The sequence below is a fragment of the Crinia signifera genome, chromosome 4 (assembly GCF_055691185.1).
Source record: "Crinia signifera chromosome 4, ASM5569118v1, whole genome shotgun sequence".
In the NCBI taxonomy this organism is placed as follows: Eukaryota; Metazoa; Chordata; class Amphibia; order Anura; family Myobatrachidae; genus Crinia; species Crinia signifera.
The window spans coordinates 338,989,881-339,013,031 of record NC_139220.1 but is presented as its reverse complement, the minus strand read 5'-3'; the positions used below and the strand labels follow the sequence as shown (position 1 = coordinate 339,013,031).

At 50.7% G+C, this 23,151-nt stretch overlaps 1 protein-coding gene across 1 annotated transcript; it reads left to right on the top strand.

Annotated features, from left to right (window-relative positions):
• Positions 1–1,318: 1,318 nt before the first annotated feature.
• Positions 1,319–6,233, top strand: LOC146073528 (uncharacterized). The gene is made up of 5 exons (XM_083180704.1): positions 1,319–1,432; positions 1,606–1,770; positions 1,855–1,961; positions 2,159–2,559; positions 6,111–6,233. The coding sequence occupies exons 3-5, from the start codon at positions 1,955–1,957 to the stop codon at positions 6,231–6,233; spliced, it is 531 nt and encodes a 176-aa protein (XP_083036830.1). The 5' UTR covers positions 1,319–1,432; positions 1,606–1,770; positions 1,855–1,954.
• Positions 6,234–23,151: the final 16,918 nt, after the last annotated feature.

Below are 23,151 nucleotides of genomic sequence, written 5' to 3'. Positions count from 1 at the left end.
ATATACCCTGCACACCTACCTACATACACTACACACCTACCTACATACACTGCACACCTACCTACAGTGCATAACTACCTATATATAGTACATACCCTGTACACCTACCTATATACACTGCATATCTACTTATATACACTGCACACCTACCTACATACACTGCACACCTACCTACACTGCATACCTTAGGGTTACCACCCGTCCGGGATTTCTGATGTGTATTGGATCTATCTCATGTCCACCTTCTTCTGATGTGTCTGGGATATATCTCATGGCCACCTTCTTCCTACACTGTCCTCCTGATATGTCTGGGATGCGTCACTCATGGCCACCTTCCTCTTTTGATCTAGGAGACCTCTCTCGTGGCCACATTCTTCCTACGTTCTACTGCTGATGTGTGTGGGATGAGTTTTTCATGGAAACCTTCTTCCTACACTCTTCTCCTAAAGTGTCTCTCATGTCCAAAGGGTCTAGTGCAGGGGGGACAATTATTTTGGCTGGGGGCTACATAACAATTTCAGTAAATATTCACGGGCCGCACACAAAATTCATATTACTCCACACGGTATGAGCTAAAATTCTATATATAGAAAAACAGGCCGTCTTACTTGTTTTGTAGGGAGCAGCCATCCCGTAGCACTGAGACAAGGGGGTTATTTTGGTTCACTCTTTCTGACAAAATCCTTCTTAGATGGACAAAACCATGTGCACTGCAGGTGGGGCTAATGTTAATTGTGCAGAGAGAATTAGATTTGGGTGGGGTTTTACTTCAAAGTGAGATCTACATTGCAGCAAAAAAATAAAGCAGCCAGTATTTACCCTGCACAGAAACAAAATAACTCACCCAAATCTATTTCTCTGCACATTTTACATCTGCCCCCCTGCAGTGCACATGGTTTTGTCCATCTAAGAAGGAATTTGTCAGAAAGAGTGAACCAGAATAACCCCCAAGAGGAGAGCAGATACTCTCTCTCTGTCTTTCCTCCAAGCAGCCTCCATCCACAGGGCACACGCTGCCTGGGATCCCGCCTCCTGCAGTCCTGCACAGCCCGTGGCTCAGCCAAACACTGAGCCTCTGGCATCTACCTAGCACATTACGGGACAGCTGAGCCGTCGCTCAGCTGCCCTGCACTGCTGTGCGGAGCCAGTGGCTCCCCATGTGGAGTGAAAAACATGTCCTCAGCGACACCGCGGGCCAGTCAAGATCGGGTCGCGGGCCGTAGTTTGCCCACCCCTGGTCTAGTGGGTACTAAACTATTTATCTATCCCTTCTTCCCTGAACTGATGCTACTATATCACTCTCTTATGCTCACTTCACTTATTTTCTCCTGTTACAGGTGAGACCGCTAGAGGTCCGAGTACAGCAAGAGGTGACTGACCCTGCATTGCTGCGACTAGATGTCGGGGACATTGTTACGGTCATTGATGCTGGGTAAGTACTCATTATCTCTGGGAAGGTCCTATATATCCAGCAGAAGGATGTCATTAGTTCCCCAGAGATATCAGATGCCCCATTACAATCCTGTGAGGTCTAGAATGCATTGAGGCAGCTCCTTCTCATCAAGGAATCGGTCTTCTTACCCCTGATTTTCTCTTGTTGTATAGGCCAGACTCTCAGTTGTGGAGAGGGCAGAACCGCCGGACTCTGAAGGTGGGGCAGTTTCCTCCTTCTGTTGTCTGCCCAGAGGACTTAGCCCAGTCTCGGAGCTCAGTTCATTTGTCCAGCAATCTGGGGAAGTTGTCTCTTGGCGATGTGGAAGCAGACAGCGAGTAAGTGTCTTGTTACCCTGTAGATACAATGGTGATAGCACCTCATGCTCCACCACCGAGCTCATGAATTTGTGTTTCTTTCAGGAGACGGAACAGAGTTAAGGAAGTTGTGCGGAAAGGTGGAGCTGGGAGTGGAGGAGCTGGGAATGGAGGAACTGGGAGTGGAGGAGTGAAACTGCTCCGTATGCAACGTGAGTGTTGGCGTGACTATACGGTCTCTCACCAATGTGGTGGCTTCCTCAGTTCCTTATATATTAGACATATGCTCCTTTCCTTCATAGATCCAACTGTTTCTTTAGCAGAACTTATAGTAATATTTTACATGTCTTTGTCCACTGGGTTTTCTTGGCTTTCTCTCACCTCACAACTCTATCTCTTCCCACCCCAGGTCTCTCCAAGAGCCTTGAGTCCCTCTCTAACTTTGGACCTCAAAGCAGCCCACAAAATCCTCCACCAGCCAGAAGCCGCGGGCGAGATCTGGAGAGTTCACCACCCCGTGACCCATCCCCAAGAAGAATGAGCGACCTTCCCCCACGCCGGATTCTTGCAAATCTTCGCCCCCAGATTCTTCCGAAACCAAAACCGCCAGCTCCTAAGGAAAGGTTCCTTCACCTGCCAAACATGGACTACCCTGCTCAGCAGGTGTCCCGGTCCAACAAAGAGAAGTTCTCTTCCACCCCAGTTTTATGTGGTGGGGATGCCGGCCTAGTCCCTCGCTTAGCACAGGACGGGAAAACGACAGGACAGAGAGGAGCAGGAGAGAGCGATACACAGAGAAAGGTCAAGGAGGTGAGAACATGAATAGTGGTCAAGACAGCTGAGGATCTGACATGTATGATGACTAGTGATCTAGTCCGTATGTTCTCTGTATGACTTTATGGGGGACATTTACCAAAATGGATTCGTAGAAAAAAGGTGTATTCGTAGGGAGAAATACACCTTTTTTTTACGAATTTGTATTTTCGGGATTTACAATCCCAAAAATACAAAAATTCGTAGTCCTAAAGATGGAACATTCGTATTTGTATTTACAAATACGAATGTCTACACCATCGATAGAATACGACAGAAATCACCATTCAAAAGAATGGTGGTTTCTGATTTACTAAGCAGCCGTACTGATAATACGGCTGCTTAGTGGTGTAAAACACCCACGCAAATACGACAGGAAAATAGAACACCATTTTCATGTCGTATTTGCGTTTTAGCCTGCACGGATCAGTCAGATCCGTGCAGGCTTCAGTGTAAAAAAATAGAAAAAATAAATAAATAAAAAAAAAACCGGCGTGGGGTCCCCCCCACAGCCGAAACCAGCACCAGGCTGACAGAGCCTGGAGCCGGTAATTAAAAATCAGGGAACCCGACAAATAGGGGTTCCCCGATTTTTAACAACCAGCCCCAGGCTCCTGCTCTGGGGCTGGTTCCCAAAATACGGGGGACAAAATGACTAGGGGTCCCCCGTATTTTAAGAACCAGCCCCAGGCAAAACCAGCCAGCAGGCTAATGCCACAGCCGGGGGGAGACTTTTTATGCAAGTCCCCCCGGCCAAAAGCATTAACACTACCGACCAGTCAGCCTGGCCAGGGGCCCTGGGGGAGTGGGGACCCCCCCAATAAAGGGGTCCCCCCCCTCCAGGACTTACCTGACCAGGCTGAAGCCTGGTGCTGTCCTCGATGCCCCTGGGCGTTGGGCATCGAGCTGATAGTTGTGTAAAAAATAGAAGAAACCATTGTTTTTTACTGTGGCACTACAAGTGCCAGCAAGCCTCCCCAGCAAGCTGGGACTTGGAGAACCACAAGTCCCAGCCTGCTGGGCATTAAAGGGCCCGCTGGGTCTTGTAGTGCCACAGTAAAAAAAATAGTTAAATAAAACACACTGACACACATTTTAAATAAAAGTTTAATACATACAAAACACACATACTGATACTTACCTAGCTTGATCCCGTTGGTAGGTCGCTGGCTCCGGTGTCGGCGGCTCCGTGTCGGCGGCTCCGTTGTCGGCGGCTCCGTGTCGGCGGCTCCGGGGTCGTCGGCGTCCTGTCCGAAGATAATCCATGTTGGACCTGTGGAAGGAAATCCTACTCACCCAGGTCCTGCATGGATGGTCTTCGTTCTTCATCCGTCGACATCCCGGTCTTCTGACAGCTGCTGGCGACTTCCAGCAGCTGTCGGCATCTTCCGCGACGCTCCCCGGCTTTCAGAGCCGGAGAGAGAACCTTCCTGGTCGGCGTCTGGGCTCAGAATGAATTCTGGCCAATCAGGAGCCGCCTAGCCGCCTAGCGGCCAATCAGGAAAGGTCTTTCCTGATTGGCCGCTAGGCGGCTAGGCGGCTCCTGATTGGCCAGAATTCATTCTGAGCCCAGACGCCGACCAGGAAGGTTCTCTCTCCGGCTCTGAAAGCCGGGGAGCGTCGCGGAAGATGCCGACAGCTGCTGGAAGTCGCCAGCAGCTGTCAGAAGACCGGGATGTCGACGGATGAAGAACGAAGACCATCCATGCAGGACCTGGGTGAGTAGGATTTCCTTCCACAGGTCCAACATGGATTATCTTCGGACAGGACGCCGACGACCCCGGAGCCGCCGACACGGAGCCGCCGACAACGGAGCCGCCGACACGGAGCCGCCGACACCGGAGCCAGCGACCTACCAACGGGATCAAGCTAGGTAAGTATCAGTATGTGTGTTTTGTATGTATTAAACTTTTATTTAAAATGTGTGTCAGTGTGTTTTATTTAACTATTTTTTTTACTGTGGCACTACAAGACCCAGCGGGCCCTTTAATGCCCAGCAGGCTGGGACTTGTGGTTCTCCAAGTCCCAGCTTGCTGGGGAGGCTTGCTGGCACTTGTAGTGCCACAGTAAAAAACAATGGTTTCTTCTATTTTTTACACAACTATCAGCTCGATGCCCACCGCCCAGGGGCATCGAGGACAGCACCAGGCTTCAGCCTGGTCAGGTAAGTCCTGGAGGGGGGGGACCCCTTTATTGGGGGGGTCCCCACTCCCCCAGGGCCCCTGGCCAGGCTGACTGGTCGGTAGTGTTAATGCTTTGGCCGGGGGGACTTGCATAAAAAGTCTCCCCCCGGCTGTGGCATTAGCCTGCTGGCTGGTTTTGCCTGGGGCTGGTTCTTAAAATACGGGGGACCCCTAGTCATTTTGTCCCCCGTATTTTGGGAACCAGCCCCAGAGCAGGAGCCTGGGGCTGGTTGTTAAAAATCGGGGAACCCCTATTTGTCGGGTTCCCTGATTTTTAATTACCGGCTCCAGGCTCTGTCAGCCTGGTGCTGGTTTCGGCTGTGGGGGGGACCCCACGCCGGTTTTTTTTTTATTTATTTATTTTTTCTATTTTTTTACACTGAAGCCTGCACGGATCTGACTGATCCGTGCAGGCTAAAACGCAAATACGACATGAAAATGGTGTTCTATTTTCCTGTCGTATTTGCGTGGGTGTTTTACACCACTAAGCAGCCGTATTATCAGTACGGCTGCTTAGTAAATCAGAAACCACCATTCTTTTGAATGGTGATTTCTGTCGTATTCTATCGATGGTGTAGACATTCGTATTTGTAAATACAAATACGAATGTTCCATCTTTAGGACTACGAATTTTTGTATTTTTGGGATTGTAAATCCCGAAAATACAAATTCGTAAAAAAAAGGTGTATTTCTCCCTACGAATACACCTTTTTTCTACGAATCCATTTTGGTAAATGTCCCCCTTACTGTCCCGAAAATACGGCAATTCGTAGTCGTATTCATGTGCTATCAATACGAATACGAATTGCCGTATTTTCGGGATAGTAAATGTCAAAAATAAGTGTATTTCTGGATACAAATACACCTATTTTTTACAAATTTCCTTTAGTAAATTTCCCCCTTAGTGTCTGTTGACCTATTGACTGACTACCTACACATTGTCTAAACCCAACATCTCCTTTTTTATATGAAGGAGACATGTTTTACATATTCCACTTCTTTCACCCAGTATGGTGAAACCTCTCATTTGGCAGCTTTTGTGTACCAGATCCAGTTTTAGAGCCTCGCATGGTCCATGTGAAATGCTGATATTGACGTAGTTGAGCATATTGACGCCATAATAGTAGCGCCAAAGATTATAACCCGGGCTGACCATCCCACCAATTTGACCTGGGTTATAAGAAGGGTTAAACCTGGGTCATACTCTGTATGTGGCCGGGTCAGTGCCGGGTCGAACCCGGGATCTAGATCCTGTGTCTGACCCAGCGTAGCGATATGAAAGGGGAATAACAGTGCCCTGTGCCCTGTGTCATCTGCTATGTGTTTTTGCGTATGGCCTCCCATAATACCCTCTCTCCCCCTTAGGTGGAGCAGCTGTACAATGTGAGCCGCCACAGTAAGGAGGAATGCCGCCGAATCCTGGAAAAGTGCCAGTGGAACCTGGAGGCCGCTTCCCGCTATGTCCTACGACGCGTGCTTCCGTTGTGATGGGATCATTGACATTTTCCAATGGAAGATTATTTCCTTGGTGGCTGAACAAAGCTTCCATTATGAGGAGACTGAGGATTGGCCGAGAGCTGCAGCTCCGTGTTCGGATTGCGGAATGTTTGCGCCATTTACAGGACTATGATAATGGGCGCATAGGAAACCTCAAGTTGAAGTCTATCTACAGAATGGTTGGAAGTCTTGGGGCGCTGGTCGTCTCTTCCCTCCAATCACATGCACAGAAAGTCTCGGGTGTTCAACAGAATTTTTACTCTAATGATGAACTCTGGGACCCGAAACCTGAATAATGATCAGAAGGCAGAGGATATAGCAAACAGTGGGGGTACTCCTTTACATGAGGCCCACCATTGTGGGACTGGCATAATGCTTGTATTGTCAATGTCACAATACTTACTGGCAACAATTATCTGATTGTAGTGGATGCTGGACATCCCTGAGATCCATGGGAGAGGCCATGGTGGAGTTTTATGAGATGCCTCTGTGAGGATTGATAGTGGCCATGTTGGAGTTTGGTGGGATCAGTTTGGGAGATATGAGAGCGGCCATGTTGGAGTTTGGTGGGATCAGTCTGGGAGGAATGAGAGCGGCCATGTTGGAGTTTGGTGGGATCAGTCTGGGAGGAATGAGAGCGGCCATGTTGGAGTTTGGTGGGATCAGTCTGGGAGGAATGAGAGCGGCCATGTTGGAGTTTGGTGGGATCAGTCTGGGAGGAATGAGAGCAGCCATGTTGGAGTTTGGTGGGATCAGTCTGGGTGATATGAGAGCGGCCATGTTGAAGTTTGGTGGGATTATTCGGGGAGATATGAGAGCGGCCATGGTGGAGTTTTATGAGATGCCTCTGTGAGGATTGATAGTGGCCATGGTGGAGTTTGGTGGGATGAGTCTGGGAGGAATGAGAGCAGCCATGTTGGAGTTTGGTGGGATCAGTCTGGGAGGAATGAGAGCAGCCATGTTGGAGTTTGGTGGGATTATTCGGGGAGATATGAGAGCGGCCATGTTGGAGTTTGGTGGGATGATTTTATTTTGCGGAGAAGAGACTGTTACAGTGATGAATGAGAGTCATTGGGTTACAAAAATCCACCTATAAATTTACAATGCAAAACAGTATTTGAATATTTTGTTATTATTAAGGAGCAGTGAACATAATAGCCGTGGCTTATGGTTCATGGTTTATGGTCCGTGGTTTATGGTCCGTGGTTTATGGTCCGTGGCTTATGGTCCGTGGCGGTACTTTCAGGATGGTTCTTGTTATTCATATCAATAGTGTTTTAAGTTTGCTCTGAGGGTACGAGAGAGGTGAGGTCTCTATATCGCTGTTACTGCCAGACATGATAGACCAGTTCTAGAACCTTCAAACCTTCAGGGGAACTGCAGAGTGACGTTCCCATCTGTCTGTTATCTCCAAAAACCGGTCTGACTCCATCCGGTATGTACACACCTACCCAGTGTGTGTACAGGTGTATATATGTGTATAGGGCTGTGAATATATATTGTACATTATTACACTTTATACTGTTACTGCTGAGAAGTAATAAAGATTTTACAATATTCCGCATCTCGTTATTGTTGGGGTAATGATGAGCAAGTGGGTGACCGATAAAACAGGGACAAGGGAGAGTGAATCCCTGGTCTAGACGAGGCAATAGGTAGGAAAGAACTGACCTTAGGTCAGAGCCGTGTGGACACATAAGGGTTTCTTTCATGAGGGCCCTTTTTGCCAACTAGTCCAACCCCATAGGGGTTTCTTTATCGAGGAATTTCTCTATCAGCAATTCACAATGGCAACTTCCGCCAAACGTTACTCCCATAAAACGGATAACTCGCCTAGGGACAAGGCCCTATATGTACATAGAGGTTTCTTTAGCAGTCCTTCAGTATTCCTCCCGTAAAACCCGTCCATATAGATGAAGTATTTTATTGGAGATCACATATACATATGTAAAAAACTCTAAAAAACTAGGAGCGCCCTCAATACCCCATCCGGATAGGGACAAAGAGGGACAAAGTGCCAGAATGACAAATAATGTTTGTATATATGTTTATTGCTTTTTGTGATACTATGTATATGTGATCTCCAATAAAATACTAAATCTATATGGACGAGTATCACGGATTGCCTGTCTGGGAGGAATACAACATAAAGGCCCGTTCTGCCCACTGAAGGAAATGTATCTCGTCTTGTATCGAGTGGAGGGACAGCGCTTGTTGTGTCCATTTATTTAGTGACATGTCACAGTGCACAGGAGGTGGTAGTTCCTGAGGATTAGCTGCCGTCTCAGGGGCACATTGTTCTTCCCAGGGCTGTCTCAACATTAGAGAGGGCCCCTGGTCAAAATAATTTATGGGCCCCAACCACGTACCTATGTGCTGCAGTATCGTCGTCCAGGCAGCAGGAATCTGGGCATCGGGGGCTGGGAGCTTGTTGCGCTATCTGCCTGTCTCTGCTACTTGTATGCTGCCTGCACTGACCACTGACTGTGTACCCTGACTCTGCTACTTGTATGCTGCCTGCACTGACCACTGACTATGTACCCTGACTCTGCTACTTGTATGCTGCCTGCACTGACCACTGACTGTGTACCCTGACTCTGCTACTTGTATTCTGCCAGCACTGACCACTGACTGTGTACCCTGACTCTGCTACTTGTATGCTGCCTGCACTGACCACTGACTATGTACCCTGACCCTGCTACTTGTATGCTGCCAGCACTGACCACTGACTATTACCCTGACCCTGCTACTTGTATGCTGCCAGCACTGACCACTGACTGTGTACCCTGACTCTGCTACTTGTATTCTGCCAGCACTGACCACTGACTGTGTACCCTGACCCTGCTACTTGTATGCTTCCTGCACTGACCACTGACTATGTACCCTGACTCTGCTACTTGTATGCTGCCTGCACTGACCACTGACTGTGTACCCTGACCCTGCTACTTGTATGCTGCCTGCCCTGACCACTGACTGTGTACCCTGACCCTGCTACTTGTATGCTGCCTGCACTGACCCCTGACTGTGTACCCTGACTCTGCTACTTGTATGCTGCCTGCACTGACCACTGACTGTGTACCCTGATCCTGCTACTTGTATGCTGCCTGCCCTGACCACTGACTGTGTATCCTGACTCTGCTACTTGTATGCTGCCTGCACTGACCACTGACTGTGTACCCTGACTCTGCTACTTGTATGCTGCCTGCACTGACCACTGACTGTGTATCCTGACTCTGCTACTTGTATGCTGCCTTCACTGACTGTGTACCCTGACCCTGCTACTTGTATGCTGCCAGCACTGACCACTGACTATGTACCCTGACTCTGCTACTTATATGCTGCCTGCACTGACCACTGACTGTGTACCCTGACTCTGCTACTTGCATGCTGCCTGCACTGACCACTGACTGTGTACCCTGACTCTGATACTTGCATGCTGCCAGCACTGACCACTGACTGTGTACCCTGACCCTGCTACTTGCATGCTGCCTGCACTGACCACTGACTGTGTACCCTGACCCTGCTTCTTATATGCTGCCTGCACTGACCACTGACTATGTACCCTGACAAATGTATGTTGCCAGCACTGACCACTGACTGTGTACCCTGACTCTGCTACTTGTATGCTGCCTGCACTGACCACTGACTGTGTACCCTGACTCTGCTACTTATATGCTGCCTGCACTGACCACTGACTGTGTACCCTGACTCTGCTACTTGTATGCTGCCTGTACTGACCACTGACTGTGTACCCTGACCCTGATACTTGTATGCTGCCAGCACTGACCACTGACTGTGTACCCTGACTCTGCTACTTGCATGCTGCCTGCACTGACCACTGACTGTGTACCCTGACCCTGCTTCTTATATGCTGCCTGCACTGACCACTGACTGTGTACCCTGACTCTGCTACTTATATGCTGCCTGCACTGACCACTGACTGTGTACCCTGACTCTGCTACTTGTATGCTGCCTGCACTGACTGTGTACCCTGACTCTGCTACTTGTATGCTGCCTGCACTGACCACTGACTATGTACCCTGACTCTGCTACTTGTATGCTGCCTGCACTGACCACTGACTATGTACCCTGACTCTGCTACTTGTATGCTGCCAGCACTGACCACTGACTGTGTACCCTGACCCTGCTACTTGTATGCTGCCAGCACTGACCGCAACCTGTGTACCCTGACCCTGCTACTTGTATGCTGCCTGCACTGACCACTGACTGTGTACCCTGACTCTGCTACTTGTATGCTGCCTGCACTGACCAATGACTATGTACCCTGACTCTGCTACTTGTATGCTGCCTGCACTGACCACTGACTGTGTACCCTGACCCTGCTTCTTATATGCTGCCTGCACTGACCACTGACTATGTACCCTGACTCTGCTACTTGTATGCTGCCTGCACTGACCACTGACTGTGTACCCTGACTCTGCTACTTGTATGCTGCCAGCACTGACCACTGACTGTGTACCCTGACTCTGCTACTTGTATGTTGCCAGCACTGACCACTGACTGTGTACCCTGACTCTGCTACTTGTATGCTGCCAGCACTGACCACTGACTATGTACCCTGACTCTAATACTTGTATGCTGCCTTCACTGACCACTGACTGTGTACCCTGACTCTGCTACTTGTATGCTGCCAGCACTGACCACTGACTGTGTACCCTGACTCTGCTACTTGTATGCTGCCTGCACTGACCACTGACGGTGTACCCTGACCCTGCTACTTGTATGCTGCCTGCACTGACCACTGACTATGTACCCTGACTCTGCTACTTGTATGCTGCCAGCACTGACCACTGACTATGTACCCTGACTCTGCTACTTGTATGCTGCCTGCACTGACCACTGACTATGTACCCTGACTCTGCTACTTGTATGCTGCCTGCACTGACCACTGACTGTGTACCCTGACTCTGCTACTTATATGCTGCCTGCACTGACCACTGACTGTGTACCCTGACTCTGCTACTTGTATGCTGCCTGCACTGACCACTGACTGTGTACCCTGACCCTGCTACTTGTATGCTGCCAGCACTGACCACTGACTATGTACCCTGACTCTGCTACTTGTATGCTGCCTGCACTGACCACTGACTGTGTACCCTGACTCTGCTACTTGTATGCTGCCTGCACTGACCACTGACTGTGTACCCTGACTCTGCTACTTATATGCTGCCTGCACTGACCACTGACTGTGTACCCTGACTCTGCTACTTGTATGCTGCCTGCACTGACCACTGACTGTGTACCCTGACCCTGCTACTTGTATGCTGCCTGCACTGACCACTGACTGTGTACCCTGACCCTGCTACTTGTATGCTGCCAGCACTGACCACTGACTGTGTACCCTGACTCTGCTACTTGTATGCTGCCAGCACTGACCACTGACTATGTACCCTGACTCTGCTACTTGTATGCTGCCAGCACTGACCACTGCCTGTGTACCCTGACCCTGCTACTTGTATGCTGCCAGCACTGACCATTACCCTGACTCTGCTACTTGTATGCTGCCAGGACTGACCACTGACTATGTACCCTGACTCTGCTACTTGTATGCTGCCAGCACTAACCACTGACTATGTACCCTGACTCTGCTACTTGTATGCTGCCAGCACTGACCACTGCCTGTGTACCCTGACCCTGCTACTTGTATGCTGCCTGCACTGACCACTGACTGTGTACCCTGACTCTGCTACTTGTATGCTGCCAGCACTGACCACTGACTGTGTACCCTGACTCTGCTACTTGTATGCTGCCAGCACTGACCACTGACTGTGTACCCTGACTCTGCTACTTGTATGCTGCCTGCACTGACCACTGACTGTGTACCCTGACTCTGCTACTTGTATGCTGCCAGCACTGACCACTGACTGTGTAAACTGATTCTGCTACTTGTATGCTGCCAGCACTGACCACTGACTGTGTACCCTGACCCTGATACTTGTATGCTGCCAGCACTGACCACTGACTGTGTACCCTGACCCTGCTACTTGTATGCTGCCAGCACTGACCACTGACTGTGTACCCTGACTCTGCTACTTGTATGCTGCTAGCACTGACCACTGACTGTGTACCCTGACCCTGCTACCTGTATGCTGCCTGAACTGACCACTGACTATGTACCCTGACCCTGCTACTTGTATGCTGCCAGCACTGACCACTGACGGTGTACCCTGACTCTGCTACTTGTATGCTGCCTGCACTGACCACTGACTATGTACCCTGACCATACTACTTGTATGCTGCCTGCACTGACCACTGACTGTGTACCCTGACCCTGCTACTTGTATGCTGCCTGCACTGACCACTGACTATGTACCCTGACTCTGCTACTTGTATGCTGCCTGCACTGACCACTGACTGTGTACCCTGACCCTGCTACTTGTATGCTGCCAGCACTGACCACTGACTATTACCCTGACTCTGCTACTTGTATGCTGCCTGAACTGACCACTGACTATGTACCCTGACTCTGCTACTTGTATGCTGCCTGCACTGACCTCTGACTATGTACCCTGACCCTGCTACTTGTATGCTGCCTGCACTGACCACTGACTATGTACCCTGACTCTGCTACTTGTATGCTGCCTGCATTGACCACTGACTGTGTACCCTGACTCTGCTACTTGTATGCTGCCTGCACTGACCACTGACTATGTACCCTGACCCTGCTACTTGTATGCTGCCTGCACTGACTGTGTACCCTGACTCTGCTACTTGTATGCTGCCTGCACTGACCACTGACTATTACCCGGACCCTGACAAATGTATGTTGCCAGCACTGACCACTGACTATGTACCCTGACTCTGCTACTTGTATGCTGCCAGCACTGACCACTGACTATGTACCCTGACTCTAATACTTGTATGCTGCCTTCACTGACCACTGACTGTGTACCCTGACTCTGCTAATTATATGCTGCCTGCACTGTCCACTGACTGTGTACCCTGACCCTGCTATTTGTATGTTGCCAGCACTGACCACTGACTGTGTACCCTGACTCTGCTACTTGTATGCTGCCAGCACTGACCACTGACTATTACCCTGACTCTGCTACTTGTATGCTGCCTGCACTGACCACTGACTGTGTACCCTGACTCTGCTACTTGTATGCTGCCTGCACTGACCACTGACGGTGTACCCTGACTCTGCTACTTGTATGCTGCCTGCACTGACCACTGACTGTGTACCCTGACCCTGCTACTTGTATGCTGCCTGCACTGACCACTGACTGTGTACCCTGACCCTGCTACTTGTATGCTGCCTGCACTGACCACTGACTATTACCCTGACTCTGCTACTTGTATGCTGCCTGCACTGACCACTGACTGTGTACCCTGACCCTGCTACTTGTATGCTGCCAGCACTGACCACTGACTATTACCCTGACTCTGCTACTTGTATGCTCTCTGCACTGACCACTGACTGTGTACCCTGACTCTGCTACTTGTATGCTGCCTGCACTGACCACTGACTGTGTACCCTGACTCTGCTACTTGTATGCTGCTAGCACTGACCACTGACTATGTACCCTGACTCTGCTACTTGTATGCTGCCAGCACTGACCACTGACTATTACCCTGACTCTGCTACTTGTATGCTGCCTGCACTGACCACTGACTGTGTACCCTGACTCTGCTACTTGTATGCTGCCTGCACTGACCACTGACTGTGTACCCTGACTCTGCTACTTGTATGCTGCCTGCACTGACCACTGACTGTGTACCCTGACTCTGCTACTTGTATGCTGCTAGCACTGACCACTGACTATGTACCCTGACTCTGCTACTTGTATGCTGCCTTCACTGACCACTTACTGTGTACCCTGACTCTGCTACTTGTATGCTGCCAGCACTGACCACTGACTGTGTACTCTGACTCTGCTACTTGTATGCTGCCTGCACTGACCACTGACTATTACCCAGTCTCTGCTACTTGTATGCTGCCTGCACTGACCACTGACTGTGTACCCTGACTCTGCTACTTATATGCTGCCTGCACTGACCACTGACTGTGTACCCTGACTCTGCTACTTGCATGCTGCCTGCACTGACCACTGACTGTGTACCCTGACTCTGATACTTGCATGCTGCCAGCACTGACCACTGACTGTGTACCCTGACTCTTCTACTTGCATGCTGCCTGCACTGACCACTGACTGTGTACCCTGACTCTGCTACTTGTATGCTGCCAGCACTGACCACTGACTGTGTACCCTGACTCTGATACTTGCATGCTGCCTGCACTGACCACTGACTGTGTACCCTGACTCTGCTACTTGTATGCTGCCTGCACTGACCACTGACTGTGTACCCTGACTCTGCTACTTGTATGCTGCCTGCACTGACCACTGACTGTGTACCCTGACTCTGCTACTTGTATGCTGCCTGCACTGACCACTGACTGTGTACCCTGACTCTGATACTTGTATGCTGCCTGCACTGACCACTGACTGTGTACCCTGACTCTGCTACTTATATGCTGCCTGCACTGACCACTGACTGTGTACCCTGACTCTGCTACTTGTATGCTGCCTGCACTGACCACTGACTGTGTACCCTGACCCTGCTTCTTATATGCTGCCTGCACTGACCACTGACTATGTACCCTGACAAATGTATGTTGCCAGCACTGACCACTGACTGTGTACCCTGACCCTGATACTTGTATGCTGCCTGCACTGACCACTGACTGTGTACCCTGACCCTGCTACTTGTATGCTGCCAGCACTGACCACTGACTGTGTACCCTGACTCTGCTACTTGTATGCTGCCAGCACTGACCACTGACTGTGTACCCTGACTCTGCTACTTGTATGCTGCCTGCACTGACCACTGACTGTGTACCCTGACCCTGCTACTTGTATGCTGCCTGCACTGACCACTGACTGTGCACCCTGACTCTGCTACTTGTATGCTGCCTGCACTGACCACTGACTATGTACCCTGACTCTGCTACTTGTATGCTGCCTGCACTGACCACTGACTATGTACCCTGACCCTGCTACTTGTATGCTGCCTGCACTGACCACTGACTGTGCACCCTGACTCTGCTACTTGTATGCTGCCTGCACTGACCACTGACTATGTACCCTGACCCTGCTACTTGTATGCTGCCTGCACTGACCACTGACTGTGTACCCTGACTCTGCTACTTGTATGCTGCCTGCACTGACCACTGACTGTGTACCCTGACTCTGATACTTGTATGCTGCCTGCACTGACCACTGACTGTGTACCCTGACTCTGCTACTTATATGCTGCCTGCACTGACCACTGACTGTGTACCCTGACTCTGCTACTTGTATGCTGCCTGCACTGACCACTGACTGTGTACCCTGACCCTGCTTCTTATATGCTGCCTGCACTGACCACTGACTATGTACCCTGACAAATGTATGTTGCCAGCACTGACCACTGACTGTGTACCCTGACCCTGATACTTGTATGCTGCCTGCACTGACCACTGACTGTGTACCCTGACCCTGCTACTTGTATGCTGCCAGCACTGACCACTGACTGTGTACCCTGACTCTGCTACTTGTATGCTGCCAGCACTGACCACTGACTGTGTACCCTGACTCTGCTACTTGTATGCTGCCTGCACTGACCACTGACTGTGTACCCTGACTCTGCTACTTGTATGTTGCCAGCACTGACCACTGACTGTGCACCCTGACTCTGCTATTTGTATGTTGCCAGCACTGACCACTGACTATGTACAATGACTCTGCTACTTGTATGCTGCCAGAACTGACCACTGACTGTGTACCCTGACCCTGCTACTTGTATGCTGCCTGCACTGACCACTGACTGTGTACCCTGACTCTGCTACTTGCATGCTGCCAGCACTGACCACTGACTGTGTAAACTGACTCTGCTACTTGTATGCTGCCTGCACTGACCACTGACTATGTACCCTGACTCTGCTACTTGTATGTTGCCAGCACTAACCACTGACTGTGTACCCTGACTCTGCTACTTGTATACTGCCAGCACTGACCACTGACTGTGTACCCTGACCCTGCTACTTGTATGGTGCCTGCACTGACCACTGACTGTGTACCCTGACCCTGCTACTTGTATGCTGCCTGCACTGACCACTGACTATGTACCCTGACTCTGCTACTTGTATGCTGCCTGCACTGACCACTGACAGTGTACCCTGACTCTGCTACTTGTATGCTGCCTGCACTGACCACTGACTGTGTACCCTGACTCTGCTACTTGTATGCTGCCTGCACTGACCACTGACTGTGTACCCTGACTCTGCTACTTGTATGCTGCCTGCACTGACCACTGACTGTGTACCCTGACCCTGCTACTTGTATGTTGCCAGCACTGACCACTGACTGTGTACCCTGACTCTGCTACTTGTATGCTGCCTGCACTGACCACTGACTGTGTACCCTGACTCTGCTACTTGTATGCTGCTAGCACTGACCACTGACTATGTACCCTGACTCTGCTACTTGTATGCTGCCAGCACTGACCACTGACTATTACCCTGACTCTGCTACTTGTATGCTGCCTGCACTGACCACTGACTGTGTACCCTGACTCTGCTACTTGTATGCTGCCTGCACTGACCACTGACTGTGTACCCTGACTCTGCTACTTGTATGCTGCTAGCACTGACCACTGACTATGTACCCTGACTCTGCTACTTGTATGCTGCCTTCACTGACCACTTACTGTGTACCCTGACTCTGCTACTTGTATGCTGCCAGCACTGACCACTGACTGTGTACTCTGACTCTGCTACTTGTATGCTGCCTGCACTGACCACTGACTATTACCCAGTCTCTGCTACTTGTATGCTGCCTGCACTGACCACTGACTGTGTACCCTGACTCTGCTACTTATATGCTGCCTGCACTGACCACTGACTGTGTACCCTGACTCTGCTACTTGCATGCTGCCTGCACTGACCACTGACTGTGTACCCTGACTCTGATACTTGCATGCTGCCAGCACTGACCACTGACTGTGTACCCTGACTCTTCTACTTGCATGCTGCCTGCACTGACCACTGACTGTGTACCCTGACTCTGCTACTTGTATGCTGCCAGCACTGACCACTGACTATGTACCCTGACTCTGATACTTGCATGCTGCCTGCACTGACCACTGACTGTGTACCCTGACTCTGCTACTTGTATGCTGCCTGCACTGACCACTGACTATTACCCTGACTCTGCTACTTGTATGCTGCCTGCACTGACCACTGACTGTGTACCCTGACCCTGCTACTTGTATGCTGCCAGCACTGACCACTGACTATTACCCTGACTCTGCTACTTGTATGCTCTCTGCACTGACCACTGACTGTGTACCCTGACTCTGCTACTTGTATGCTGCCTGCACTGACCACTGACTGTGTACCCTGACTCTGCTACTTGTATGCTGCTAGCACTGACCACTGACTATGTACCCTGACTCTGCTACTTGTATGCTGCCAGCACTGACCACTGACTATTACCCTGACTCTGCTACTTGTATGCTGCCTGCACTGACCACTGACTGTGTACCCTGACTCTGCTACTTGTATGCTGATTGCACTGACCACTGACTGTGTACCCTGACTCTGCTACTTGTATGCTGCCTGCACTGACCACTGACTGTGTACCCTGACTCTGCTACTTGTATGCTGCTAGCACTGACCACTGACTATGTACCCTGACTCTGCTACTTGTATGCTGCCTTCACTGACCACTTACTGTGTACCCTGACTCTGCTACTTGTATGCTGCCAGCACTGACCACTGACTGTGTACTCTGACTCTGCTACTTGTATGCTGCCTGCACTGACCACTGACTATTACCCAGTCTCTGCTACTTGTATGCTGCCTGCACTGACCACTGACTGTGTACCCTGACTCTGCTACTTATATGCTGCCTGCACTGACCACTGACTGTGTACCCTGACTCTGCTACTTGCATGCTGCCTGCACTGACCACTGACTGTGTACCCTGACTCTGATACTTGCATGCTGCCAGCACTGACCACTGACTGTGTACCCTGACTCTTCTACTTGCATGCTGCCTGCACTGACCACTGACTGTGTACCCTGACTCTGCTACTTGTATGCTGCCAGCACTGACCACTGACTGTGTACCCTGACTCTGATACTTGCATGCTGCCTGCACTGACCACTGACTGTGTACCCTGACTCTGCTACTTGTATGCTGCCTGCACTGACCACTGACTGTGTACCCTGACTCTGCTACTTGTATGCTGCCTGCACTGACCACTGACTGTGTACCCTGACTCTGCTACTTGTATGCTGCCTGCACTGACCACTGACTGTGTACCCTGACTCTGATACTTGTATGCTGCCTGCACTGACCACTGACTGTGTACCCTGACTCTGCTACTTATATGCTGCCTGCACTGACCACTGACTGTGTACCCTGACTCTGCTACTTGTATGCTGCCTGCACTGACCACTGACTGTGTACCCTGACCCTGCTTCTTATATGCTGCCTGCACTGACCACTGACTATGTACCCTGACAAATGTATGTTGCCAGCACTGACCACTGACTGTGTACCCTGACCCTGATACTTGTATGCTGCCTGCACTGACCACTGACTGTGTACCCTGACCCTGCTACTTGTATGCTGCCAGCACTGACCACTGACTGTGTACCCTGACTCTGCTACTTGTATGCTGCCAGCACTGACCACTGACTGTGTACCCTGACTCTGCTACTTGTATGCTGCCTGCACTGACCACTGACTGTGTACCCTGACCCTGCTACTTGTATGCTGCCTGCACTGACCACTGACTGTGTACCCTGACTCTGCTACTTGTATGTTGCCAGCACTGACCACTGACTGTGCACCCTGACTCTGCTATTTGTATGTTGCCAGCACTGACCACTGACTATGTACAATGACTCTGCTACTTGTATGCTGCCAGAACTGACCACTGACTGTGTACCCTGACCCTGCTACTTGTATGCTGCCTGCACTGACCACTGACTGTGTACCCTGACTCTGCTACTTGCATGCTGCCAGCACTGACCACTGACTGTGTAAACTGACTCTGCTACTTGTATGCTGCCTGCACTGACCACTGACTATGTACCCTGACTCTGCTACTTGTATGTTGCCAGCACTAACCACTGACTGTGTACCCTGACTCTGCTACTTGTATACTGCCAGCACTGACCACTGACTGTGTACCCTGACCCTGCTACTTGTATGGTGCCTGCACTGACCACTGACTGTGTACCCTGACCCTGCTACTTGTATGCTGCCTGCACTGACCACTGACTATGTACCCTGACTCTGCTACTTGTATGCTGCCTGCACTGACCACTGACAGTGTACCCTGACTCTGCTACTTGTATGCTGCCTGCACTGACCACTGACTGTGTACCCTGACTCTGCTACTTGTATGCTGCCTGCACTGACCACTGACTGTGTACCCTGACTCTGCTACTTGTATGCTGCCTGCACTGACCACTGACTGTGTACCCTGACCCTGCTACTTGTATGTTGCCAGCACTGACCACTGACTGTGTACCCTGACTCTGCTACTTGTATGCTGCCTGCACTGACCACTGACTGTGTACCCTGACTCTGCTACTTGTATGCTGCTAGCACTGACCACTGACTATGTACCCTGACTCTGCTACTTGTATGCTGCCAGCACTGACCACTGACTATTACCCTGACTCTGCTACTTGTATGCTGCCTGCACTGACCACTGACTGTGTACCCTGACTCTGCTACTTGTATGCTGCCTGCACTGACCACTGACTGTGTACCCTGACTCTGCTACTTGTATGCTGCTAGCACTGACCACTGACTATGTACCCTGACTCTGCTACTTGTATGCTGCCTTCACTGACCACTTACTGTGTACCCTGACTCTGCTACTTGTATGCTGCCAGCACTGACCACTGACTGTGTACTCTGACTCTGCTACTTGTATGCTGCCTGCACTGACCACTGACTATTACCCAGTCTCTGCTACTTGTATGCTGCCTGCACTGACCACTGACTGTGTACCCTGACTCTGCTACTTATATGCTGCCTGCACTGACCACTGACTGTGTACCCTGACTCTGCTACTTGCATGCTGCCTGCACTGACCACTGACTGTGTACCCTGACTCTGATACTTGCATGCTGCCAGCACTGACCACTGACTGTGTACCCTGACTCTTCTACTTGCATGCTGCCTGCACTGACCACTGACTGTGTACCCTGACTCTGCTACTTGTATGCTGCCAGCACTGACCACTGACTATGTACCCTGACTCTGATACTTGCATGCTGCCTGCACTGACCACTGACTGTGTACCCTGACTCTGCTACTTGTATGCTGCCTGCACTGACCACTGACTGTGTACCCTGACTCTGCTACTTGTATGCTGCCTGCACTGACCACTGACTGTGTACCCTGACTCTGCTACTTGCATGCTGCCAGCACTGACCACTGACTGTGTACCCTGACTCTTCTACTTGCATGCTGCCTGCACTGACCACTGACTGTGTACCCTGACTCTGCTACTTGTATGCTGCCAGCACTGACCACTGACTATGTACCCTGACTCTGATACTTGCATGCTGCCTGCACTGACCACTGACTGTGTACCCTGACTCTGCTACTTGTATGCTGCCAGCACTGACCACTGACTGTGTACCCTGACTCTGCTACTTGTATGCTGCCTGCACTGACCACTGACTGTGTACCCTGACTCTGATACTTGTATGCTGCCTGCACTGACCACTGACTGTGTACCCTGACTCTGCTACTTATATGCTGCCTGCACTGACCACTGACTGTGTACCCTGACTCTGCTACTTGTATGCTGCCTGCACTGACCACTGACTGTGTACCCTGACCCTGCTTCTTATATGCTGCCTGCACTGACCACTGACTATGTACCCTGACAAATGTATGTTGCCAGCACTGACCACTGACTGTGTACCCTGACCCTGATACTTGTATGCTGCCTGCACTGACCACTGACTGTGTACCCTGACCCTGCTACTTGTATGCTGCCAGCACTGACCACTGACTGTGTACCCTGACTCTGCTACTTGTATGCTGCCAGCACTGACCACTGACTGTGTACCCTGACTCTGCTACTTGTATGCTGCCTGCACTGACCACTGACTGTGTACCCTGACCCTGCTACTTGTATGCTGCCAGCACTGACCACTGACTGTGTACCCTGACCCTGATACTTGTATGGTGCCAGCACTGACCACTGACTGTGTACCCTGACCCTGCTACTTGTATGCTGCCAGCACTGACCACTGACTATGTACCCTGACTCTGCTACTTGTATGCTGCCAGCACTGACCACTGACTGTGTGCCCTGACTCTGCTACTTGTATGCTGCCAGCACTGACCACTGACTATGTACCCTGACTCTGCTACTTGTATGCTGCCAGCACTGACCACTGACTGTGTACCCTGACTCTGCTACTTGTATGCTGCCTGCACTGACTACTGACTGTGTATCCTGACTCTGCTACTTGTATGCTGCCTGCACTGACTGTGTACCCTGACCCTGCTACTTGTATGCTGCCTGCACTGACCACTGACTATGTACCCTGCTACTTGTATGCTGCCAGCACTGACCACTGACTGTGTACCCTGACCCTGCTACTTGTATGCTGCCAGCACTGACCACTGACTGTGTACCCTGACTCTGCTACTTGCATGCTGCCAGCACTGACCACTGACTGTGTACCCTGACTCTGCTACTTGTATGCTGCCTGCACTGACCTCTGACTGTGTACCCTGACCCTGCTACTTGTATGCTGCCAGCACTGACCACTGACTGTGTACCCTGACCCTGATACTTGTATGGTGCCTGCACTGACCACTGACTGTGTACCCTGACTCTGCTACTTGTATGCTGCCTGCACTGACTACTGACTGTGTATCCTGACTCTGCTACTTGTATGCTGCCTGCACTGACTGTGTACCCTGACCCTGCTACTTGTATGCTGCCTGCACTGACCACTGACTATGTACCCTGCTACTTGTATGCTGCCAGCACTGACCACTGACTGTGTACCCTGACCCTGCTACTTGTATGCTGCCAGCACTGACCACTGACTGTGTACCCTGACTCTGCTACTTGCATGCTGCCTGCACTGACCACTGACTGTGTACCCTGACTCTGCTACTTGTATGCTGCCTGCACTGACCACTGACTGTGTACCCTGACTCTGCTACTTGTATGCTGCCTGCACTGACCACTGACTGTGTACCCTGACTCTGCTACTTGTATGCTGCCTGCACTGACCACTGACTGTGTACCCTGACTCTGATACTTGTATGCTGCCTGCACTGACCACTGACTGTGTACCCTGACTCTGCTTCTTATATGCTGCCTGCACTGACCACTGACTATGTACCCTGACAAATGTATGTTGCCAGCACTGACCACTGACTGTGTACCCTGACTCTGCTACTTGTATGCTGCCTGCACTGACCACTGACTGTGTACCCTGACTCTGCTACTTGTATGCTGACAGCACTGACTGTGTACCCTGACCCTGCTACTTGTATGCTGCCTGCACTGACCACTGACTGTGTACCCTGACTCTGCTACTTGTATGTTGCCAGCACTGACCACTGACTGTGCACCCTGACTCTGCTATTTGTATGTTGCCAGCACTGACCACTGACTATGTACAATGACTCTGCTACTTGTATGCTGCCAGAACTGACCACTGACTGTGTACCCTGACCCTGCTACTTGTATGCTGCCTGCACTGACCACTGACTGTGTACCCTGACTCTGCTACTTGCATGCTGCCAGCACTGACCACTGACTGTGTAAACTGACTCTGCTACTTGTATGCTGCCTGCACTGACCACTGACTATGTACCCTGACTCTGCTACTTGTATGTTGCCA